General features: G+C 42.5%; 1 protein-coding gene across 1 annotated transcript in view; it reads left to right on the plus strand.

Moving 5' to 3' along the window:
• Positions 1-11700, plus strand: part of PPP1R42 (protein phosphatase 1 regulatory subunit 42) — a 57667-nt gene extending 45967 nt beyond the window's left edge. Inside the window, exon 8 of the mRNA XM_065399958.1 lies at positions 11628-11700. Within this exon, the coding sequence (XP_065256030.1) occupies positions 11628-11700 (73 nt within the window). The remainder of the gene's footprint in view (positions 1-11627) is intronic.
• Positions 11701-25624: the final 13924 nt, after the last annotated feature.

The raw sequence follows: 25624 nt of genomic DNA on the forward strand, positions 1-25624 counted from the left end.
AAGTTTTGCCTTAGGAAAGAGAAGGTGCTGAGACACTGTCCTATTTGCTATTCCCTGAATGTTCTGCACTATCTGCAAAGGCAGAGGACGAGTATGTGTGTTATTGCTGTATTGGGGCATCACTCAGAGGATAGAGCTAAAGTTGCATTGGCATGTACCTTACCTCTTTATCTCATGGTTTTCAGAGGTTTGAGTTTTGCTGAACTTGATGTTCTGGAAGGGCACAAGATATCACCAGGTAACCTTAATTCTTCATTTAAATAAGGGTTTTTTGTCTGTGAGTTTCCTAGTTTTTTGTGTTTTTTTTAACAGAATGAGAAATATTTTTGGTAGGAGTAGAGTTCATTTAAGCAGTTGTAGTTATCACTCAGGTTTGCAGTTGAGGTGCTACTGTGGCTAGCTAAAGGTAAGGGATGTTATGTGATTCTTAAGTGGTCTTCCCTTCTCCTGCACACTTTGTCAGATTGGAATGGTGATAGTGGTCATGCTTTGAAATGTTTGGAGGGTGAAATTGCTGACAGGGCAGGTCTATGGTCCAAAATCTTGGCAGTTTTATTCTATGTTGGTTACAGTAGTTTTCTTCAATTGAGAGAAGACTGGTGTATGTCTCTCCTCCTCTCCCCCACCATCCCCTGCAACATATATCCCCCCACCAACATTTCCAGCTAATCCCTTCCCTTCTCATCTCATTAAGTCAGTAGTACTTTAAAAGCCATTAGCATGTAAAAAGTTGCTCCTTGCTATCTGGTGGTCTCTGCTGCTGCATAACATACCACAGGCAGCAACTTACTGGAGGTTGCACATTCCCTTGGTTACGTAGCACAAGCAGTATGCCCAGCCAGGTCCTGTGCCTCCACTAGGCCCCCCCCTTCAGGTCCCCTCATCCATGCTTTGGCCAGGCCGCCATAGCCATGCCCACTCAATTCCCCCCCCACACACACACTTCCTTTCCCCCACCCCACATGGGGTGGCATGTACCTTAACTTTGTATTTCCTGGTTTTCAAATGGGAGAGCAGGCAGAGGGGCTCAGATTCCCCAGATCCCAGCCCCCTTGAGAAAAAGTAGAGGGGCTTAGATGGGATAGGGCCCCCCAACTCACATGGGGGGAAGGGAGAGGAACTCAGACTCCTCTAGCAGGGCAGGGGACCCAGTTTCAAGCACACACACATAGAGGGAGATTCTGACCTCCTCAGAGTGGCAGGGTCCCCAGATTCCAGCACACACACAGGAGGGTAAAATGTGATGCTGATAGGCTGCCTAATTCTCTGTACTGCTCTTACCAACCACCCTCAGCTAAACTAGTAAATGGACCATAAAAACTAATAATGTACTTAAGTGTTTATTGAGGGAACTGAATTGTTCATGACTATGAACAGTCACCTGGTGCAGCTTTATTTTACAAAAAAGTTTGAGATTCTAGACTTTACATGTGAAATCAAGAAAAGACTTTTATTTTAGACGTTGAGGAACAATATATGCAACAAAGCACAGACACTTCTTAGTTGTATACCATTACCCCTTTTGACCTGAGCAGCTAGTCAAAGTTTGGGTCCCTGTGGATGTTCCCCTTGGGAATAGAAATTGACGATGGAGTCTGGTATTTTCTTTGATGCAGTCTTGTTTATTTGCAACTGTGGCAGGGTAGACTAGGTCTGGAGGCCTTGTTGCCCTATATGACCCTGCCCCAGAACAGAGAAGAGAGAAGTCCTCCAGACAGCCTAGAGTGGCTGCAGAGGAGCAGCCCAGCAGAGGGGCTGATGGAGTAGCCAATCAGGGGCCAGGAGGGCCCTATATAAGGCAAGCAGCAGAGCAGAGAAATTCAGTTGCTGTGTGGAGCTCGATGAGGGAAAACTGGGTGCCTAGATGAACACCAACAGGACTGTGGACAGCTCACTGCAGAGAGCTCACCAGACAGAACCGAGCTCAGGGAAGGCTGCCAAAGCCTGGCTGGCTGGATAGACTAGCAGCAGGACCATGAAAAGGTCAGTACAGACAGGCTGAGCCTGGGGAACTCAGCACAGAACCTGGCCAGACCTGAGGAGGGTACTGAGTTGGGCCCTGCTCGTCTGGTTGCTGACTGAACTCAGGGAGGACTGCTGACAAGGACACCAGCTGAGGGTATTGAGATGGACCCTGAAAGGATAGTTGAAGAAGGCAGTGCCTCTGGGTAGAAGTCTAAGAGGTATGGTCCCATACCAGAGCCGAGATAAGAACTTGGACTGTATACCCCAGGATTGGGGACAGCGTATGCAGCTCCGCTAGAGGGCTGAGTCGCTGAAGACCCGCTAAGAGAACCATCAGCCGGGGGGGGGTGCTCGCGAGAGGCTGGTACCACCCCAATATAAGAACTAAAACCAAAAGCAGGCTCACACCCAACCAACCAAAGTGGGCTGCCCGTGAGAGGCGGGTGCCATCCTGAAAAGACTGTGATTGCAGGTATATCAGCCAGAGAAAAGGGGACGCTCATGAGAGGTGGGTGTTGACCCCATTAGAGCAAGGAATATATAAACCCCTGTTTCTCCGAATGCAGGAGTAACCGAAACCAAAAGGAAATTGTTTCTTTGCTTACAGACCCAAGCCTCTTTAGCCACCACCAGACTAGAAGCCCCCTCTCTAGCTTCTTCAAAGGCAGGGGCACAATTGTGGGGGGGTGAAGGCCCCCCTTGGCCCCTCACCAGAGCTGGAAATTTGGTCCAGCTGCCCCTCCAAATTTGAATGGTGTTGCAACTCCATATGCCTGGTTTCCCCCCAACCTTTGAAGTCCTTCTGGCACCCGGGACACTGGGCATTCGCAGACCCCCATGGAGAAGCAGAGTAGGGGGGCACCAGGAATCCTCAGTCCACAGGAAGATGTGAGGATTGGATCTGGGCTTTTGGTGGTTCTTGGGGAAGCAGAGATGTGGAAGGATGATGGGGTCTGATGCTCCCAAAACTGCCTAGGCCCTGGTGGGGATGGTGCTTTTCAGCTTGATCACCTCTCTGGATAAGAACTTGGGGCTGGATGTGGGACGGGGAGACCAAAAGGCTGGGTGTGGGTGGGGACAAGCTTGGACCAGTGTGTGTGGGAGAGTGCGGGGCTGGGTGTGGGACAGCAAGAGGGGAGTATGCATAAAGCTAGGTGCAGGAGGTAGAGGCTGAGCACAGGGCTGGGTGTGAAGGCAGTAAGAGAGCTCAGGACTGGGTATGGGGGAGTAGCTGAGAGAGCTCAGGGCTAGGTGCCGGGGCAGAGAAAAAAATGATGGGGTGAGTGTTTGGGGCTGGGTACTGGGGGAGAGTGTGGAGGAGAGAGCTTATGGCTGAGTGCATAGCAGGGGAGGGAGAGTTTTGCGTCCCTCCTTAGGAAAATTTGGGTTGCGCCCCTGATCCAGTCTCATACACCATGTTTGTCAGGCTGTCCCTCTGTCTTGCTTCACTTTTTCTTGTGTGTCTTCTCTGGTGTGCATTCACACACACACACCCCTGGTCAAACAATATCCTGTTGAACCATCTGCCCCCATGGTGCTAATTTCTGGGCATATTACATTCTGCCTTGTTTTAGGTGCGTCTCCTTAACTTCCTTACAGCTATCTTGAATGCTGTGTTCACGCTTGTTAGATTGAACAAGGATCCAACCCATTCAGTCTGTCCACAGCATCTAAATTCTTCACAAAATTCTTAGCTGTGGGGGCTGCATATTTAAGGAGACAAGGCATTCACATCTATCCATATCTAGACAATTGGCTGATCTAAGTCATGTCCCATCTGGATGTTGCTGCATCAATGAACTTTGACCTCTTCTTGTTCAAAGAGTTGGGCCTAATGATAGATCAACCCACTAGAGACAATAGAGCTCACAGGACCTGTAATCAATTCCAAATCAGCAAAGGCATACCTTCCAGAAGAGATTTCAATCTATCCAGACAATCCTCTCCAACATCAAGATAAATCCATTAATGCAGCAGAGAACCTGTTTCAAACTGTTAGGCCACATATCAGCTTGCACTTGCATGATGCCACCAGCCAGACTTCCCCTGTATCCATTTCATGGCTGGCTGAAGTCGGTATATCAATCTATGAAACATCAAATGAACATGTTTATCTTAGTCACACATCATGTCCTGTAGTCATTAAATTGGTGGACAGATATTCAGAATGTTCAAAAAGGGAACCCATCTCCGCCCCTTCACCTAGTCACAGACACATCAAGAACAAGTTGAGGTGCTCACCTCAACCACCTCCAAATGCATGGAATATGGTCCCAGAAGGAGATGAGTCTCCACATAAATGTCCAAGAACTCCAGCCAATCAGATTAGCCGTCAAGGCATTCCTCATAGCTTTAAAAATTCCACCATACATATCTTCACAGACAACACATCTTTGATGTATTATGTAAACAAGCAAAGAGGCACCTGTTCATCACCTCTATGTCAAGAAGTGATCAGACTCTGGACATGGTGTCAACTTCATCTGATAACTCCAGCTGCTCTTCATTTTCCAGGAGTGAACAACAGCTGAACAGACATTCTCAGCAGATAATCTGTCACCAGTCATGAATGATCTCGGAAGCACTCCATCTTCACATCGATATTTCAACAATGGGGAAATCCCACAATAGACTTATTTTCCACCAAAGAGAAAACAAAGTGCTCGGCCTTTTGCTTCAGGGAGGCCTGAGCCCAGGATCCACGCAAGATGCCTTTTTCATACCATGGAATCAAGGTCTTATGCATGCATTTCCTCCAATTCCTTTAATATCCTGAGTCAGACAGGATGCAGCTATGTTGATCCTGATAGCTCCTTCTGGCTGAAGCAATTCTGGCTAATGGATTTCCTCCAAATGTCAACTCAGTGTTCAGTAGCACTTCCAGACTGTCCAGACATAATATCACTGAACAAAGATCAAACTCTTCACCCAGACTCGAAATTATTGCACCTGACAGCCTGGATGCTGGCTGGTTAAGTGCCACTGATAGATACTGTTCATTACAGAAGCAAGAAATCCTATAGCAAAGCAGGAAGCCCTCCACAAGAAAAACTTACTCGAAGTGGGAAAGATTTTCAATGTAGGCAGCCCAGTGCAACCATGATCTGTTGCATGTTCCTATTCCCAGGATCCTTGATTACATTCTGCAGTTAAAGCTCTTTGGGCTCTCAATTAGTCTGCCTTGCAGCGATTTTGGCATGCCACCCTCCTGTCCAGTCATTCTCATTTTCCCCCCCCAACCTATTATCCAGATTTTTAAATGGGTTGCTTCACACTGATCTCTGATTAGGAAGCCCCCTCCTGAATGCTTTGTACACTACCTTACTCAAGATGGGCTTTTTGGTCAGCCAGAATGGTCAACAAACTACAAGTTCTCATGGCCAACCCTCCTTACACAACATTCCACAGAGATAAGATAGTATTGAGACCTCATCCTAAATTTATTCCCAGAGTTGTTTCAGACTTTCATTTTAATCAATGTTTTAATCTCCCCAATTTCCAACCCCCACTTCTCCCCTGGGGAAAAGAATCTTCATACTTTAGATATTTCCAGGGCCTTGCTATAGTACCTGAATAGTACAAAGCCCTTTAGACAATCCCTCCATCTTTTTGTTTCCAAAAGTAGCACTTCTAAAACACAAGCCATTTCTTCTCAGGGAATATCTAAACAGATTACCCAGTGTATTTCAGTCTGTTATCATAGGCTGATATCTCTTCTTCTCAATATCAAAGTTCATTTGACTAGCACTCAGGCTGCCTCGTTTTCATGCTTCAGAAATATCCCCATATGTGAGTTCTGCAAGGCAGCCACTTTGAGTATTCCCCTCACTCTTATTAAATATTATGCCCTTGACCTGACCTCAAGATCAGATGTCAAATTTGAGAGAGCAATGCTAGAATCACTATTTAGTTAGTGTCAGCTAGGACTCTTCAATCCCACCTTCCAGATAGGGCCCTGCTTGTCAGTCACTTAGGGTATGTCTACACTACGAAATTAGGTCGAATTTATAGAAGTTGATTTTTAGGAAGCGATTTTATACAGTTGATTGTGTGTGTCCCCACTAAGCGCATTAAGTCAGCAGCGTGTGTCCACCGTACTGTGTCTAGCGTCATCTTTCGGAGCGTTGCACTGTGGGTAGCTATCCCACAGTTCCCGCAGTCTCCGCTGCCCTTGGAATTCTGGGTTGAGTTCCCAATGCCTGATGGGGCAAAAACATTGTCACGGGTGGTTTTGGGTACATGTCATCAGTTGCCCCTCCCTCCGTGAAAGCAAAGGCAGACAATCGTTTCGCGCCTTTTTTCCGTGCAGACATCATACTGCTTTCAGCAGACGGTGCAGTAGGACTGCTATCCATCATCATCCAGCCACCGCTTCTGCTGCAACTCTGCTCTCCTGGTGCCATGAATCGACCTCACAGGTCCTCTCGTCGTTCTTTATAAATATCTATTCTCGTGGCATCCCGTCATCTTCCACTGCAACTCTGCTCTCCTGCTTGTGTCTCAATAGCAAATTTCTCCATGTTGTCTGTCATGGGCTCCCGGGAACGTGTGTTCTTCCTCGGGAAATGTGCGCGGTGCTAACCGTCGTCCTCCACCGCTTCCGCTGCAACTCTGCTCTCCTGGTGCCATGAATCCGCCTCGCAGGTCCTCTCGTTGTTCGGTATAAATATCTGTTCTCATGGCATACGTCATCATCCACTGCTTCCGCTGCAACTCTGCTCTCCTGCAGATGCCATACCACGGCAAGCATGGAGCCCGCTCAGCTCACCGCTGCTGTTGTGAGCATTGTAAACACCTCGCGCATTATCCTGCAGTATGTGCAGAACCAGAACCTGCAAAAGCAGGTGAGGAGGCAACGACAGCGCGATCACGAGAGTGATGGACACAGACTTCTCTCAAAGCATGGGCCCTGGCAATTTGGACATCATGGTGGTAATGGGGCAGGTTCATGCTGTGGAATGCCGATTCTGGGCCCGGGAAACAAGCACAGACTGGTGGGACCGCATAGTGTTGCAGGTCTGTGATGATGCCCAGTGGCTGCGAAACTTTTGCATGCATAAGGGCACTTTCATGGAACTTTGTGACTTGCTTTCCCCTGCCCTGAAATGCAAGAATACCAAGATGAGAGCAGCCCTCACAGTTGAGAAGCGAGTGGCGATAGCCCTCAGGAAGCTTGCAACGCCAGACAGCTACTGGTCAGTCGGGAATCAATTTGGAGAGGGTAAATCTACTGTGGGGGCTGCTGTGATCCAAGTAGCCAACGCAATCACTGAGCTACTGCTATCAATGGTAGTGACTCTGGGAAATGTGCAGGTCATAGTGGATGGCTTTGCTGCAATGGGATTCCCTAACTGTGGTGGGGCAATAGACGGAACGGATATCCCTATCTTGGGACCGGACCACCTTGGCAGCCAGTACATAAACTGCAAGGGGTACTTTTCAATGGTGCTGCAAGCACTGGTGGATCACAAGGGACGTTTCACCGACATCAACGTGGGATGGCCGGGAAAGGTACATGACGCACGCATCTTCAGGAACTCTGGTCTGTTTGAACAGCTGCAGGAAGGGACTTACTTTCCAGACCAGAAAATAACCGTTGGGGATGCTGAAATGCCTATAGTTATTCTTGGGGACCCAGCCTACCCCTTAATGCTATGGCTCATGAAACCATACACAGGCACCCTGGACAGTAGTAAGGAGCTATTCAACTATAGGCTGACCAAGTGCAGAATGGTGGTAGAATGTGCATTTGGACATTTAAAAGCACGCTGGCACAGTTTACTGACTCGCTTAGACCTCAGCCAAACCAATATTCCAATTGTTATTGTCGCTTGCTGTGTGCTCCACAATATCTGTGAGAGTAAGGGGGAGACATTTATGGCGGGTTGGGAGGTTGAGGCAAATCGCCTGGTCGCTGCCAGACACCAGGGCGATTAGAAGAGCACAGCAGGGCACGCTTTGAAAACCATTTCATGACTGGCCAGGCTACGGTGTGATAGTTCTGTTTGTTTCTCCTTGATGAAAACCCACCCCCTTGGTTCACTCTACTGCCCTGTAAGCCAACCGCCCTCCCCCCTTCGATCACCGCTTGCAGAGGCAATAAAGTCATTGTTGTTTCAAAATCATGCATTCTTTATTAATTCATTACACAAATAGGGGGATAACTGCCAAGGTAGCCTGGGAGGGGTGGAGGAAGAGGGAAGCACCAGGTGGGGTGGTGGATGAGGGGAGGAGGGAAGGACAAGGCCACACTGCACTTCAAAACTTATTGAATGCCAGCCTTCTGTTGCTTGGGCAGTCCGCTGGGGTGGAGTGATTGGGTGCCCGGAACCCCCCCCCCCCCCCGCGTTCCTGGGCGTCTGGGTGAGGAGGCTATGGAACTTGGGGAGCAGGGCAGGCGGTTACACAGGGGCAGCAGCGGCGGTCTGTGTTCCTGCAGCTCCACCAGATGCCGGAGCATATCAGTTTGATTCCCCAGTAGCCTCAGCATTGCATCCTGCCTCCACTCATCTTGCTGCCGCCATCTCTCATCTTGCTCCTGCCACCTCTCATCTCGGTCGTCCCTCCTGTCCTCGAGTTCATTTTCTGCTCTCCTGGACTCTGACTATGTTGCCTCCACGCCTTTTACTGAGCTCTTTCAGTGCAGGAGGACTGCATGAGCTCAGAGAACATTTCATCACAAGTTGCGTTTTTTTTCACCTTCTTATCTGCGCTAGCCTCTGGGATGGAGATGATAGGGGGAGCGTTGAAACATTTGCAGCTGCGGGAGAAAAAAAGGGAGAGTAGTATTTAAGAAGACACATTTTAGAGAACAATGGGTAGACTCTTTCACAGTGAACCAAGCTGTTAACATTACACAGCACATGTGCTTTCGGTACAAGGTCGCATTTTACCTCTTGTATTGAGGGCCTGCCAGTTTGGTGTGAGAGATCACACATGCAGGGCTGGGCAACAGAATTCGGCTTGCAGGCAGCCATGGTAAGCCACAGTCTTTCAGCTTCTTCAACCTTCAAAACATGTGGGAATGGTTTCAAATAGCGGCGCCCTCCTTTCCCATATCAAGTACCCATTGGGTTGGCCATTTAAAAGGAGGAGCTGTACTGGCCGCGAATGCATCCCAAGTCTTCAGGGCAAATTAATCATTAAACACACTTGCTTTTAAACTGTGCATTATATTTACAATGGTACACTCGCCAGAGGTGCCCTCTCCGGCTTTGTGGTCCGTGAGCCCGCGTTAGGAGGGTATTGGCTCCAGGGTGCTGAACAGTTCCTGGCTGTCGGGGAGAATGGTTTCTCCGCTTGCGTGCTGTGCGCTATCCTCATCTTCCTCCTCCTCCTCATCTTCCTCATCCCCCCAAATCCTCATCCCTGTTGCATGAGACTCCCTCTTTGCAGGTGTCCATGGACAGGGGTGGGGTCGTGGTAGGGGCCCCCCCTAGAATTGCATGCAGCTCATCATAGAAGCAGCTTGTCTGGGGCTCTGACCCGGAGCGGCCGTTTGCCTCTTTGGTTTTTTGGTAGGCTTGCCTGAGCTCCTTAAGTTTCACGCAGCATTGCTGTGGGTCCCTGTTGTAGCATATGTCCATCATGCCTTTGGAGATTTTTTCCAAATATTTTTGGCATTTCGTCTTTTGGAATGGAGTTCTGATAGCATGGATTCGTCTCCCCAAACAGCGATCAGATCCAGTACCTCCCATTCAGTCCATGCTGGAGCTCTTTTGCGATTCTGGGACTGCATGGGCACCTGTGCTGATCAGCTTGCCACGCTAGCCAAACAGGAAATGAAATTCAAAAGTTCCCGGGGCTTTTGCTGTGTACCTGGCTAGTGCGTCTGAGTTGAAAGTGCTGTCCAGAGCGGTCACAATGGAGCACTCTGGGATAGCTCCCGGAGGCCAATACCATCAAATTGCGTCCACACTACCCCAAATTCGACCCGGCAATGTTGATTTCAGCGCTAATCCCCTCATCGGGGAGGAGTACAGAAATCGATTTTTAAGAGCCCTTTAAGTCAACAAAAATGGCTTTGTCGTGTGGATGGGTGCAGGGTTAAATCGATCTAACGCTGCTAAATTCGACCTAAACTCATAGTGTAGAGCAGGGCTATGAGTGGGATCCACATGTACAAATACTCAAAGAAGAAAAAAAATGACTTGCCTTGCAGTAACAGTCCTTCTGCTAAATGTTTTATCACTGTGGCTCCCACGCACTGCCTTCATCCCTGCTTTTTTGAGTTTTCCTTAAACTGAGATTCTGAATTAGTGAGGGAACTGAGCTGTCGCTGCGGGTGCTCTACTGTTTATGCCATTGGTTGTGGGGAGGTGAGGATGCAGGTGTGTCTCAACAGACACTGCTGTTCAGAGATTCTGATCTTGTGCCTGGATATCTAAAATAAGATCCACATGTACAAAACATCTCGAAGAACCATAGTTACTGTATGGTAAGTAACAGCTTTTCTCTAAAATGTTTCTAGTGTATGTGATTGGACATGTCCATTACCAAATATTTTGCAAGAGTGAGTGTGAGTGTGAGTGTGTGGTGGAATTTGATCCAGCTGAGTGCATATTTCAATGAACCCCATGGCTTGTTTCTAGAATGTAATACATTTATTTTAACAATGAGTAAGAATTGTATAGCTGTAAAGTGCTCTGAGTTCAGATGCATTAAAATGTTTTTTATAAAGGTAAGTTTAAAATACTGTCAGCTTCTGAGCACACCATGTGTTGTCCTTCAAGCTCTGATCTTTGGTGACATTGCAGCTTCAACTTTCTGGTGCAGTAGGCTGCATTAGCAAGGGAGCTAAGTGTCTGCGCTGAGACAGCTCTTCAGTGCTGGTGCCCTGGTTCACCCAGGAGTTGAGGTACCAGTGCAATAGGTAGCTGAGTGGCTCTGTGCCAAGGCATTGGTTCTTGAAGGGCAACCAGGCAACAGCACCAGGCAAGTTACTTGTCTGCACTGAGGCATCAACACTTGAACTCTCTATGATGCTGCTTTGACCATCCATACAATACACCAGCATGCATGTAGATGTACAAAATTCAGTTCTGCAATCTCTACATAAAACTTAGTGATTGATCTAAATTTAGTATTAACAAAATTCATTGACATGAGTTTTCCTAAACATTACTGAAAAACAGGTTTTGCAGCTATTTTTAATCTGATAGCATAATCTCACTTAGATACATGGATACAAAACTATGCACAGAACTTTGTATAATACAATTATGAAGCTACACCAATCCTGTAACACATGATAAAATAACCAATAAATGTAGTCAGAGTTCAGGATTGCTTATTGATTGTACAGGATGATGGTACATATATGTGAGCTATCAGTATTAGAAGGGAGGTAGTCTGTGATTCAGAAGGGGAACTGATCAAATGAGTTCCAGAAAAGGTTTTGAATGATGTTTATTTCCTTGCTTTTTTATGTTTTGCCTCGGTGAGTTCTGCAGTCTAGCAAGCTTAACTCAGAGTTAAAGAACTTTTTTGTGGGGGATTGATACATAAGTGCACATCAGCACATGCTATGTTTGTGCGTGTGTATGTGCATGGCATTCATTCAGGGACAATGAATGGTAAATGTTAAACATGATTGTGACCAACACATTTGGCTTAGAAAAAATGTGATTGTGCTTAACTGTATATTTTTATTTTGGTAACAGTCACCTGACCTTGAAAGACTCTCAAAGTTCACTGCCAATAAAAGATCTATTGGAACCTCATCTCCTCAGTTAGATACCCCTGTAACCAGCGACTGCAGAGACAACTACATCTTTCTGTTCACTTAATTCTCAACGGAATTTATTGCAACATCATAATTAGAGTATATCAGAGCCAGTGATGAAATGATCCAAGCAAAAGCCAAATATTTTAATTAAAAAAAAAACTAAAGAATATTTTGTACAAGAAGATTTTTCCTTTTTTGCTCACATAGGAGAGTGTGACCACTATTTTGCATAATACGTGTGGATGCATTAATTTATGCTTATTTTATGGTAACATCTTCTGAAATAAAAGGCTTTCAGTTTGGTGATTTAGCATTTCTCTCATATAAATTAAACTAACTACCAATTATACAGATTTTGCTTCCATTAAAATCTGAAAATTATTAATGGATATTTGAATACAAATTTACATGGATAATCTTGACAATTATCAGTCTGTTTTGAACTTATATTTTTGGGAAATATTTGTTAAGATGTTTGTGGTGAGGCAACTCAATTATGGTGATTCCAGTCAATCTGCTTTCAAGCCTGGGCATGGTACAGAAACTGCAGTAGTTGCATCGATTGACCTCCTGGCAATAAATGAAGACCAAGTGTCCATGCTGATTTTTCTTAGATCTATCAGCAGTCTCTGATAACACTGATCCTAAAATTTTGTGTAAATGATTGTGGTCCTGAACAACCTAGTTAAGACTGCTCTGAGGGGCTCCCTCTTCTAACAAAAAAAAAAGTCAGAGCTGGGCAATTGCTCATCTTGCCTTAGGGCTCTCTCTCATGTGAAGTACCACAAGATTCCATCTTATCACCGCTCTTGCTCAATGTGAGGCCATTAAGGGTATGTCACCACTGCAATTAAAAACCCACGGCTCTGTGTCAGTTGACCCAGGCTCCTGGGGCAGGGGTTAAGGGGCTATTTAATGGTGGTGTAGACATATTGGGCTCGGGCTGGAGGCGCATCCTAGAGCTTGGGCTCCAGCCCAAGCCCAAAAGTTTACACTGCCATTAAACAGCCTCTTAGCTCGAGCCCCATGAGCCCAAGTCGGCTGACACGGGCCAACTATGGTTGTCCGATTGCAGTGTAGACTTACCCTGAGAGTGTGAGTGAAGTGCTATGGGCTATGGTGACTTTGATATGACATTGACATTTAGGTCTACATTTCATTTAGTCTGACCTGACTCATGTAGTTGAGTTATTTACTCACTAGAGAAGCAATCAGAAGAAATGGCAGAGATTATATCAGCCCTCTGATTGAGCAAGTTTGTTACTCGGGTTTGCAGTATGAGGGTTCTGTTAAATATTAGCAGCTCCAGGACGCCCAAGTTACAGCTGAGGCCAAGACTGATTTTTTTCACCCATGCTCACAAAGGAGAGCATTACCTTCTCTTTTGGATGCTGACCTCTCGTCGGGTATTAGTGCCTTTGTCATCTCAAGATTAGACTGCTACAGTATGCTCTACATTAATACATTTTAAGTAAGGCTGTTGATTAATCGCAGTTAACTCACGCGATTAACTCAAAAAAATTAATCGTGATTTTAAAACAGTAATCGTGATTAATCGCAGTTTTAATCACACTGTTAAACAATAGACTACCAATAGAAATGTATTAAATATTTTTGGATGTTTATCTACATTTTCAAATATATTGATTTCAATTACAATACAGAATACAAAGTGTACAGTGCTCACTTTATATTATTATTTTATACAAATATTTGCACTGTAAAAATGATAAACAAAAGAAATCGTTTTTTTCAGTTCACCTCATAGAAGTACTGTAATGCAATCTCTTTATCATGAAAGTGCAACTTACAAATGTAGATTTTTTTTTGTTACATAACTGCACTCAAAAATAAAACAATGTAAAACTTTAGAGCCTACAAGTCCACTCAGTCCTACTTCTTATTCAGCCAACTGCTAAGACAGACAAGTTTGTTTATATTTACGGGAGATAATGCTGCCCGCTTCTTATTTACAATGCCACCTGAAAGTGAGAATAGGCGTTCGCATGGCACTTTTGTAGACGGCATTGCAAGGTATTTGCGTGCCAGCTATGCTAAACATTCATATGTTGGGGGGAGAGATAGCTCAGTGGTTTGAGCATTGGCCTGCTAAACCCAGCATTGTGAGTTCAATCCTTGAGGGGGCCACTTAGGGATCTGGGGCAAAAATCAGTACTTGGTCCTGCTAGTGAAGGCAGGGGGCTGGACTTGATGACCTTTCAAGGTCCCTTCCAGTTCTAGGAGATAGGATATCTCCATTAATTTATTTATTTTATTTATTTATTTATATGCCCCTTCATGCTTTGGCCACCATTCCAGAGGAAATGCTTCCATGCTGATGACGCTCGTTAAAAAAAAATGCGTTAATTAAATTTTGACTGAACTCCTTGAGGGAAAATAGTATGTCTCCTGCTCTGTTTTACCCGCATTGTGTGACGTATTTCATATTATAGCAGTCTCGGATGATGACCCAGCACATATTGTTTGTTTTAAGAACACTTTCACTGCAGAGTTGACAAAACGCAAAGAAGGTACCAGTGTGAGATTTCTAAACATATCTACATCACTCGACTCAAGGTTTAAGAATCTGAAGTGCCGTCCAAACTCTGAGAAGGATGAGGCATGGAGCATGCTTTCAGAGGTCTTAGAAGAGCAACACTCTGATGTGGAAACTACAGAACCCAAACCACCAAAAAAGAAAATCAACCTTCTGCTGTTGGCATCTGACACAAATGATGAAAGTGAACATGCGTCGGTCTGCACTATTTTGGATCGTTATCAAGCAGAACCTGTCATCAGCATGGACGCATGTCCTCTGGAATGGTGGTTGCAGATGAAGGGACATATGAATCTTTAACGCATCTGGCATGTAAATATCTTGCAATGCCGGCTACAACAGTGCCATGCGAATGTCTGTTCTCACTTTCCGGTGGCATTGTAAACAAGAAGCAGGCAGCATTATCTCCTGAAAATATAAACAAACTTGTTTGTCTGAGTGATTGGCTGAACAAGAAGTAGGACTGAATGGACTTGTAGGCTCTAATGTTTTATATTGTTTTATTTTTGAATGCAGTTATTTTTTGTATATAATTCTACATTTGTAAGTTCACCTTTAATGATAAAAATGCATTACAGTACTTGTATGAGGTGAATTGAAAAATACAATTTCTTTTGTTTTTAAAGCACAAATATTTGTAGTAAAAAATAAATATAAAGTGAGTACTGTTCACTTTGTATTCTGTGTTGTAATTGAAATCAATATATTTTAAAATGTAGAAAACATCCAAAAATATTTAAATGGTATCGTATTATTGTTTAACTGTGCAATTAATCACAATTAATTTTTTTAAACTCTTGACAGCCCAAATTTTAAGACCATTCGAACCTGTAAGAATGTGGCTGTTTATTAAAAAGCAGAGCTTCACAGCAAGAGCATGTAATAACACCAGTGCTCTGTAATATGCACTGGCTGCCTGCTAGTTTTCCGGATGCAATTTAGAGAGTTGTTTTGTCTGATAAAGTCCTAAATGGTCTAGAATCTGGCTGCTCGAAAGCCTGCCTCTCTCCATGTATGATACTTATGCAGTTATCATCAGTAGAGGTGCTCTTTCAAAAGGGAAGGGAGCTAGTAGCAGGGTTTTGTTGAGAGGGGTCTTCAACTCTAATAATCACTTCCTCTTGGGTTTTGACAGAGCCCTAATTTGTTGATGCTCAGGACGTATGCCAAGGCCTAACTATTTGGGGGGTACTTTTGGTGAGGGGAATGGAGTAGCTGGAAAGGGTGGCACTATTAGATTTGTGATCCATCCTATTGGTTAATTTATATTGTTGGGATTAGTATGGTAATCATCATTATATACTAATTTTAGTTTGGGTACTTTATCTGTACAAGCACCTAGAGCTTCTGGTTAGGTGCCTTTTATTAGTCTGAATAAATAAATGAAAGCACCTTTCATCCAAGAATCTCAAAAAAATTTCAAGGTTGGGGAAACTGAGGCACAGATAGTAATGGCCACTGGAATAAAACAGGTTTCCTGATTCAGTCTCCTGTTCTAGCCATTAAATCACATTAAGACCAAATCTTGCCCCCTTACTCAAGCAAAAATCTCGCTGAAATCAAGTGGAAGTTCTGACTAAGTAAGGAGTTCAATATCTGACCTTCACAGATTGCACAGATGTATGTGGTTTGTTTTATCTCTTGTCATTTGCCTGTCATCAAAAGAAATTACATGTTTCTGAACAACCAACTTAGCTTATTTCTATATCATTTAAGAATGGCGTCAAATGCCTACATTGAGGGGAGAATAGACCCAAAAGTAAGACATTAATGCAGAGTGGTGTTCTCATTATGAACCTGCTATTGCTCCTGTTAAAATCAATGAGTAATATGCCATGAAGATATGAAAAGCTGAAGGTATATGTATATGTCTAAAATCACACATTTGTAAATGCTATTATTTTTGGGTCACTGAAGCCAACATTTACTGGAGTGTGACACTTCTAATTTTAACTGTCTTTCGCCATGATACTCAGGTCAAGGGACAAAACTGTATAAAAGAAGAAAGTTGCTTCTTGTATAAAGAGCATCCCAAAGAAAAAAGTCAATACTGTTGGGGAGTGGGCCTAATTAACAACAGCTGGATTACTGACTCAGCGCAACATGTTAGCAAGTCATGCCCTGACCTCTGTAGCAGAATGTTATTTGGAGGAAGTCTTTTTCAACCTTGTACTCACCCTGCCCTCCCCCCTCTACAAAATTGACAGTTTTAAGGGTTTTGAGTGTTTTTTGCATTTGGGCATCCAATATGAGCTGGCTAGCGTTTGATTTTTTTCAGAGGTACTGCTCACCTGCAGCTCTCACTAAAGACAACTTGAATTGTGGGCACTCAGCCAGCACCTATAGATGGAGGCAATCGTTACAGATGTCATCGATTTTAAGACCAGAAAGAACCATTATGATCATCTAGTCTGACCTCTTGCACAACACAGGCCATAGAATTTCACCCAGGGATTCCTGCAGCTCGACAAGCAATTTGTGGTTGAACTAGAGCATATCATTTAGAAAAACACCCACCGGTGAATTAGTGGACAGCTTTTAAAATTTTGGCCTAAGTGACTTGTCATACAGAAAAGCAGTGTGTGTGGAAGATACAAAATGAAAATACAATGTGCTCTCTGCCACTCTCTAGATCTTTCAAGAAACTTTAATATTCTGCTTCTACAACACAGACACAAAATACAGCTTTTGATGGAATAAGCTTTCGTCATACACATCTTAGATGCTTTTTGAAATTTGCAATTCTGTAAAAATTATAAACAAACGAATGGGTTTTGCCTGCTTTTTTGGCAGTTATCTTACATATGGTGATAACAAATTGGGAAAAATGAATAGTGAATTTGCCTACCCTTTTTTGTGAATCGCCTTATAATAACAAAACTATTGTGTGGTTTTCTAAAGTTAATAAATTCACTACTTTTATTTCAAGATGACTGGATCTATGTTTTTAGGATGGAGGGTAGAAAAATCCATGTTGCTGATAGCCCTCCCTTCAATTAAGATGTGGTTGGAAAATAGCTAAATGTGAATCTCTCTTTTTTAAGAGAGAGACATATGGTTATGGTGTTAAAAAAAGACTAAATAGCCTCACTAGAGCTGGTCAGAAAAAAATCAGCAATTTTCTGTTAGAAAAGCCATTTTACAGACCAATGATTTTGCAAAATCATATTGTTAGCAGAAAGTTTCTATTAAAAATATTACATTTAAAAAGTTCATGTAGAAAAAAATTCTGAAAAAATATTGAAATTTCATTTCAATGTAAAAATTTAATTTTTAAATATATTTTCCCACGTCTATATTTTTCATTATTTGATGACATGGCAACCATCTACTAATTAGAGGAGCAGGTGTTTTCACTATCCCTGTGTTAGACTGATATTTTTCTAGGATGTTGAAAACAGATGCTTTGCCAATTAGTACATTGAGTGCCTACCTTGTTTTCTTGTTGGAAGTGTCAGCGTCAAACTATTTCATTACAAAACAAATAGGCACATTGAACAAAACAAAAAAAGATAAAATGTTTTAATCTGTAGTAAGTAGCAGTTCCCCTTAATGTTTTTTTAAATAAAAATACAATACAATTTTTCAACTATTATATTATGACACGACTTGATATGAAATAGATTCGTTAATACTACTACATCATGAAATAAAATAAAAAATAATATAACAAAACAACAAATGGAACAAAACAAATGGAAATTCTGGGTTTTGACTGGCTCTGATCTTTACATGCTTACCTGTTCCCTGTGGGCCTTGTCCTGACTTTGATTTGCTATGGAACTTTAATTACCATCAGTAGGAGTTTTGTGCATGGATCAAAGCCAGTATATGGCTTTAAGTCCCCTTTGAGACATATCTGCTTATTTTAATAAATTAGCTTTTGCTGTAGTGGAGGGAGTGGAACTAGTATTGCTACTGTATTACCTCATAAATGGACAAACTTACTAGCCAAATCCTGGTCCCAGAATTGGCTGTTGGTGAGGATAAATAAAGCAGAAAGAATGCAGTTTGTATTTCACAGACCGCATGGTACTTACAAAACCAGAAGATTATCCTTTAATTTAAACTGAGCAGATTTTTTTTATGTGGTAGCCACTGCTGGAAGAACTGTTTCTGTTAGTCCCTTTTCTTACCAAAACCACACTGTAAGTGAGGCTCCCGTTTAAACAGCATGTTCTCATTTAAAATAGGCCCTGGGGAGTTGTGGGAAGGGGAGGCATGATTTACCAGCCCTTCAAAAAGAAGGTTGCAGTTGCCTTAAATCTAAACCCTGAGCTGACGAGAGGAACATGCATTGAGCCAGGTCTGTCATTACAAATTAGGGTTCTCATGCCGGAAGAAAACCTAAGCAGGATAAGAAGCCGCTGTATTCTTCACCTGGTACAGAAACGAGGCAGTGCTGATTTCCTGAGTAATCCCTGCAGCAGCCAGGGTGGGCTGTCCAACCAGGGGTTGATGCGCCCCCCACTGGCATGTGGTCCATTCTGCAATGAACACTAGGGTCCATGTGGGCTTGCTGCGACTGACACGGTTTCTTCCCCAGCTGTTGTGGCAGGTTTCCTCTCCAGCAGCTGATTGCCAGGCGGCAATCGGAGAGTAAGCAGAGTTTAGCACAGGAACAGGAAGGCAGGAGTAGATTTAAAAACCTGTACCCAGCCACAAATCAGCCAGTGGCCCCACAGGGGACATGTGTGGGAGGCGAGGGGCAACGCGTCGGTTTGGTTTCATTCGGGTCCTCTCTGGGCAGCACCAGCAGCTTACGGGACCCCTGTAACCATCTCTTCTAGGTGATCAGCCAGTTTGACCCACCGCGTGAGCAAAGCGCCTGAGGCTCTACCCCTCTGGCCCCCTGTGCCTGCTGAGACGTGGCAGCCTCTGCGAAATTTGCAACGTTTTATACAAATCAAATATTGGCGAATAACCTTTGTTTCCTGCCATCTCAGTTCACAGGAAGGGAGCAGGCAGGGAGCGCGGGCATCCCTGCCAGCGCCCATGTTAAGTCCAGCGGGCTGGGCGCTTCAGTGTAGGCTTGAAGGTTGGCTGGGGTTTCGGATGGCCGCAGGCTGCAGACTCTTATGAAAGGGATGAATTTCTCACTTACAGGAGGAGTTTTTTGGGGTTGGGTTGGGTTGTTTTAATGCCATTGGGGGGGGGGGGGGGTCGATGAAGTCTGTAACTTTCAGTAATGTTACTGCAGACGGCTACAAGACAATTTTCGACTGAATAAACTCCCTCTCCAAGAACGAAAATGCTACCATAGAGATTCACTTACATACAAAAGATGAATATTAATAATATAATAAATAATATCGGTTCTGTAGTATTCTTAGTATTTAATCTCAAAACAGTCTCGTTTTCCTTGCAACAGCCTGGAAAAGGTTACTACTTAATATTATTTCACACTTGCTCTAAGAGGGACTAGTAGTGATCACTGACGAGCCAGGAGAACCTGCCTGTTACCCGTGGTTGAACAGAGTATGTATAGAGCAACAGAGGGTCCTGTGGCACCTTTAAGACTAACAGAAGTATTGGGAGCATAAGCTTTCGTGGGAGTATGTATAGGCAGCTCCTCACCTAAATCGCCACAGGTCTGAAGTAAATGGCGCTATGACAATACACCGCCTGAGGCTCTAGTCCAGCATACACAAGGAAAATATCACAAATGCTTTACACGATGCCCCCAGCTCTCTGCCTAGTGAATCACTTCAAATATGCAGATTTGATTTGCTTAATTTAAAAAGAATCATAATGAAGTAATTACTACTCACCTCTCGATATTAGGAGTTCCCTTCACAAGGTCCTTTACCAGGCAGGCATGGCTCTCAACCTAGAGCATCAAGGGCAAAAAGGAATGTAAAAATGTATCTTTTAGAGTCAAATATATTTGTCCTAAATTATTAGGACTATTTTTTAACATTCTGTCTTAAATAACTTATTTAAAATGGACAAGTCAGTCATATTAAAATAGACCAGCCATTTAAACTAATGGACATTGGTGAAGGAGAAAAACAATTAACTGTACTTTGAAACAGATCTAAAACCCAGTTCTTGTTTTGATCAATCTGAGCTTTCTCTTCATAACTTTGACCAGTAAAAGGCGAAAGATTTATAAAATCTGAAGAGAAACCAGAGATTAACAGGTAATTAATTTGCTGGCTCAAATTACATTGTGTAACAAGCACAGAATGTCATATGTTTTATTCTTTTTATATGGTAGTAATATAATCTTGCTACCTAGCGAAACAGGTCTGTTTTAAACTTATTGAAAGAGTCTCTTTGGATAAACAGGAAAAAGAAAGCTTGAAATAAAATTAAATAAAGTGGTTCTGTTAGACAATGAGTCCAGTGGCGAGAACATGATGGGAGTAAAATCTTAGTTAATATCTTAGTTGTAGGAATACAACTATTTTCATATCACTGTAAACCAATCCAGTTGTGCAGCGGATGGCAGCATCATTTTCAAACCGACAGCTGTCTTCCTATGTCTTGCCTTTGTTCTTGAAAGGTGGATCTGAAATACAGGTTGATACAATTCCTTGCGTTCTGCACCCTACACGTCTCCGTCCCTCATCCTGTTAATGTAATGTCTAGCTCATTCTGAATGAGTTCTATGACAATATATTTTCATTTCTAATTAAAGAGCACCTCATAAACATTATATATATAGTTTAAAACGGCTATCTCCACCTATTTTTGTTGGTTTGAAATTTTGGGTTCTCATGAATACTGCAGGAGCCAAAGCCCCCGATGGAAATATTTGGCTTAGCCATTTTCCCAATACACCCCGTGAACCCTGTCCTCTAAATCATCCCTCTCTCCCCACTTCCTTCCTAATATTTCAAATTATAGCCAAAGATTAAGCTCTTAATTTTCTTGGCTTCAAAAGCGGTAACAAATCGTTCAGACTTTATTTTTCTAATAGGTCCAAGATTTGATTTATTGTGTCTATGTTATCACACAATCAAACTTCATTCAAAATGTTGTTCTGGGATTATTCTATACACTGCATATTTATTTTGAATGTCTCTTCTCATTAACGTTACTAATATTTAATTACTAGCCATTAATTTTGAAATCAAATATTCGGTCTCACTGTCCAGTCACTTTCTTTCTTTCTTTCTTTCAACTGTGGATGATTTTTTTCCTCGTATATTGGGTATTTTGGAAGAGTCATGACCCCGTTTCCTTTGGGTTTATAATATTAATATGAAAGGCGAAAGAAAGCTTATTAAGAAAGATAGAGAGCTGTGAGTTTTCCACTGCTTGGAAATGCAAGGGTCACATCTACCAAATTATAAAAAGAAACAGCAAGGGAGTGAAAAGAAAGAACTTGCTTATTAAAAGATTGTTTAACCTCCAAGCCCAACGTTTAAATTACTCCCCTCCAGCAAAACTGTTACTTTATCCTAACAAAAACAATATTTATAAAGAACAATTTCAGCATTTGCACCTAGAGACTATAGTCATTCCTTTCATTCGCACAGAGACTCCCAAGGCCAGACTTTCAATAGAAAGATGATTAATTCATTGGTCTCTGAACTATTTCCTTTTTCTTGCATGAGATTACGTTTTTGTTAATGTTTTGTTGAGAGCATCCATTCGCACTGTGCTCCGTATCTCCTGCTCAGATTCAGCCATCAATAGTTTTTAACCGTATGTACCAGCTCTGTTTCTTTCTACGGAAAGCTCACGACAAACTTTTAGTTCAAATACAATCTGGCAGAGGGATCATTTTCTCAGTCCTGGTTAATAACTGCCAGGTTTGGAGAAAGAAGCAGTAATGACAATAGAAATTAAATACGCACAGGAAATGATCAGTCAGGGTGCGCTAATGACAAGCTGTGAAATCATACAGCTAAAACCGAAATAACCTAATGTTTTTAGTAGGATTTATCGGTCCTAAGACCTGAACAAATCGTAGCTCTAGGAATAAGGGAGTCTGTTTCCCTCTTCCCCCAAACCAGAATTTCATTAAGATGGATTTCGAAATTATTGGAATGAAGCCCCTCAGAGCCATGTTTTGTAATAATATTTCCTGTTAATTTCATTCCTTTAAAGCTGTATTTTGATTAATAGGTTCCCAGTAAAAAGCTTGTGCCTAGAGGTCTTAAACTTTGCTCTTTAATATATTGCACGCGATGCACTAAAGCACAGGAGGCGACTATTATTAATTATTTCGCTTGTATTATAGTATTTGTTAATAGGACGGGGTTGGGAGCCATGATCTCAGTGTTCATTTATGCTAATTGACAGGCCTGTTTCTTTTGTCAGCTGTGGCGGGAGCCCCGTGCTGTTACGGTGTCACGGGAGTCCAGAACCCAAGTGTAGCAATGGGAGAGAATCTGCCCAGCTATCGGGCTGTGGCTGGCTGCTCTCAAATCCCCCAGCTCAGAGCCGCGGTCTCCCCGAAGGAAACGGAAAGGACCCCGTTTGCTTGCAGCAGCCTTTCTTAGCAGCTGTGCTGGGGCTCCAGGGGCTCCAGGGTCCCCCCCCCGCCATTGCAGCGCTGGAAAAAGTAAAGTAGCGCCAGACTTCCTTGGCCCAGATTTCCCAGGCTGGGAGCCAAACGGCCACTCCTCTCAGGTCACTGACGTTCGTGGGCAGCTGTCCCTTGTCCTCTCTCTTTGCCCCGGGGAGACGCCTGGGGTGTCTCCTGGGAGAAGGGGTGGCCCCGCCCCACTCCCTTGCCGCTGGACTGCAGCTTGATTAATGACTCGAGGGGAAGTGGGCGGCCGCTCCCGTAAGCAGCGGGCTGCGGAGCGAAGGGGACTGGCGTTCAGGTGAGCTCCGGGTTCCCCACTGCAGGCAGCCCGCCCCGTGCCTTATAAAAGGCTCTGCCGACATCTGTCTGTGGGAGACAAGGGACAATGTGACCGCAGAAGTAGGGAGGCTGCAAGCTCCGCGCAGACTAGACAGAGCTCCGGTCCCAGTCCGGATTGAATCAGCGCCCGCCAGCCTTCCCCTCTCTCCCTGCTCCGGGCAGCGTCAAGAGGAAAAAGTAAGTCACCCTTCAGCAGCGTACTGAGATCTCCCTAGCATTGGCTCTGGGATCAAGCTCCACGAGGGGTTTTGCTTTATGAATTCCAATTATAATATTTTATACAACACAGAACATCCTGTTTCAATTAATAATACATAAGAGTTAGACCTGATTTACCAGTAAGTCCCGTTCAGACTCAATGCCTTGAGGCTTCCATCCTTGGGCTCGCCTCTGTTCCTGAGAGTCTGAAAGAGGAAAACATTTTGTTTAAAGTTTCACTGCTGAAAATCCTGTACAGTAAGAAGCAGTGTAAGTTACAAAAGTACCACGATTGCTGTCAACTCTTTCTGTTTAGTGCAAGGGTCAGATAAATGATCACGTGGGTCCAACAGATTAAAAAAGGACATTTATAAAAGTTTTTGCTGGTCTCAATTATTTGAACGAACTAAAAATAAAAGACAAGCTTTTCAAAAGAGAACGTGGCTTTCAGGAAAGCTGATGTCTTTAGAGGAATGCGATCAGTCCAATAAAAATATCACTCTCCATTTTGTTTTTATATAAAACTTTATATTAAATAGACTTTGCGGCAGAGCTTTTCAATTGCTGGCTTCACGATTTAAAATCAAAATATTCCTTTAGTAAAGCTCTTCCTAATTCATACACTGTATTGAAGTCTAACTTTAATCAATGTAAGTTCCATAGTATTTATTGTAACAGAATAGATAAAACTGTACTAAATCGCACAATTTTTAGTCCATTTAAATATCCCCTCTTTAATATATACCAACCTGATCCTTTGTTGGCTAACAAACACCCCCGAGAAGGGGTAAGACTGTTAGGCAGAAGTTTGGGGTGGAGGTAGATAATGCAGATAAAGATCCCAAGTATTTAACATTGACTTGAACTTTTTTTTTAAATTGAAAAATGATAAAGAAATGAGGAGTAATTCTATTCAATGTCCAAAGCAAGAAAAAATTGCCACATCTGTCCATCCAAGAACTCATGTGTGCCAACTTTTGAATGTTTGTATGTAATTTTGTTTGTTGATGTACCAGAAATAAATGAAATCATTAGCATCTGAAAAAATCCCACAGGAAGGGAAGTTGTCAAAAGTAACCTTGTCTAAAATGTGGTTTTAAATAGAAAATGGTATGCAGAACTGGGACAAATCTATTTGCAAAGAGAGAAACAGATTTTGAAAGGAAAGACTTGAGGTATAATGATAACACATTAGCCACAATTGGAATTTTTTTTTTTAAGACTTGTGATAAATATTTAAAAGGTAATATTTAACTTTTTTCTGCATATATAATAGAGGCCATTGCTGCACATTCTACATAGATTTCTATTGAATAGTGTGTATTACTTTGTGTGCACTTACATGTTGTGCAAGACGCGTGTGTGTGTATATATTTAAATTGACTAATATATATATATATATATATATATATATACACACACACACACACACACACACACTGTGCAAAATGTGTTATATGTATATAAAACATATCTTGCACAATGTGTGTGTATAAATATATAAAACGTCTTGCAGAATGTGTGTGTGTATATATATATTTAAATTTAAATGTCATATATATATATATATATATATATATATATATATATATATATATATATATATATATATATATATATATATAATAAGACATCTCATTCAGACATACAAGTACTTAATGTTTCATTGTGTAAGATCAAAATATTTCCATTTAAATGGTCTCAGACAGATAAAATGGACATAATCGGTTTAAAAAAATCAGTCTGAAATTTTTGTACCTATTATTGTTGCAAATAACACCTGAAGAGTGCTCTAAATCAATTACCAAAATGTTCTCTCCATATTTTTCCAGTTTGTTTATTTTGTACACTCATTTTCACTGTTTTTCTTGTACAGTTAACTAGATAATCAGATTCCCTTGTTGTCTGAATGTTTCTCTCACACAGGAACAAGGGAGAGAAAAATATTTTACAAATAAGAAAATGTGATTGTAAAACAACAAAAAATGGGCAGAAGGGCTTAGGAATGATGTAGTACCTGAAACTACTTTTAACTATTTGTTGTTGTTGTTGTAAATTGACTAGATTTCAAATTGATGATGTCCATGTAACATCATACATTTAAAGCATATACAAGTAACACCTTAGACTATTAAAACAGAAAGATGTTTTTCTAATTTACTTTCACTATTTCATTTTCAGATTAGTCTGTACACAATGCTGTAATATTTGGGTTTGCAAATACCTGTATGGCAAGGGAATGTTTTATTTGTTTAAAACAAAAAACAAAACAAAACAAAAAAAAAGCTGTTTCCAGTGGAATTTTAAAAACAAATTAAATGGGAAATGTTTGGTAGCCATTGGCTTTATACAT

Source organism: Emys orbicularis, chromosome 2 (assembly GCF_028017835.1).
Source record: "Emys orbicularis isolate rEmyOrb1 chromosome 2, rEmyOrb1.hap1, whole genome shotgun sequence".
Taxonomy (NCBI): Eukaryota; Metazoa; Chordata; order Testudines; family Emydidae; genus Emys; species Emys orbicularis.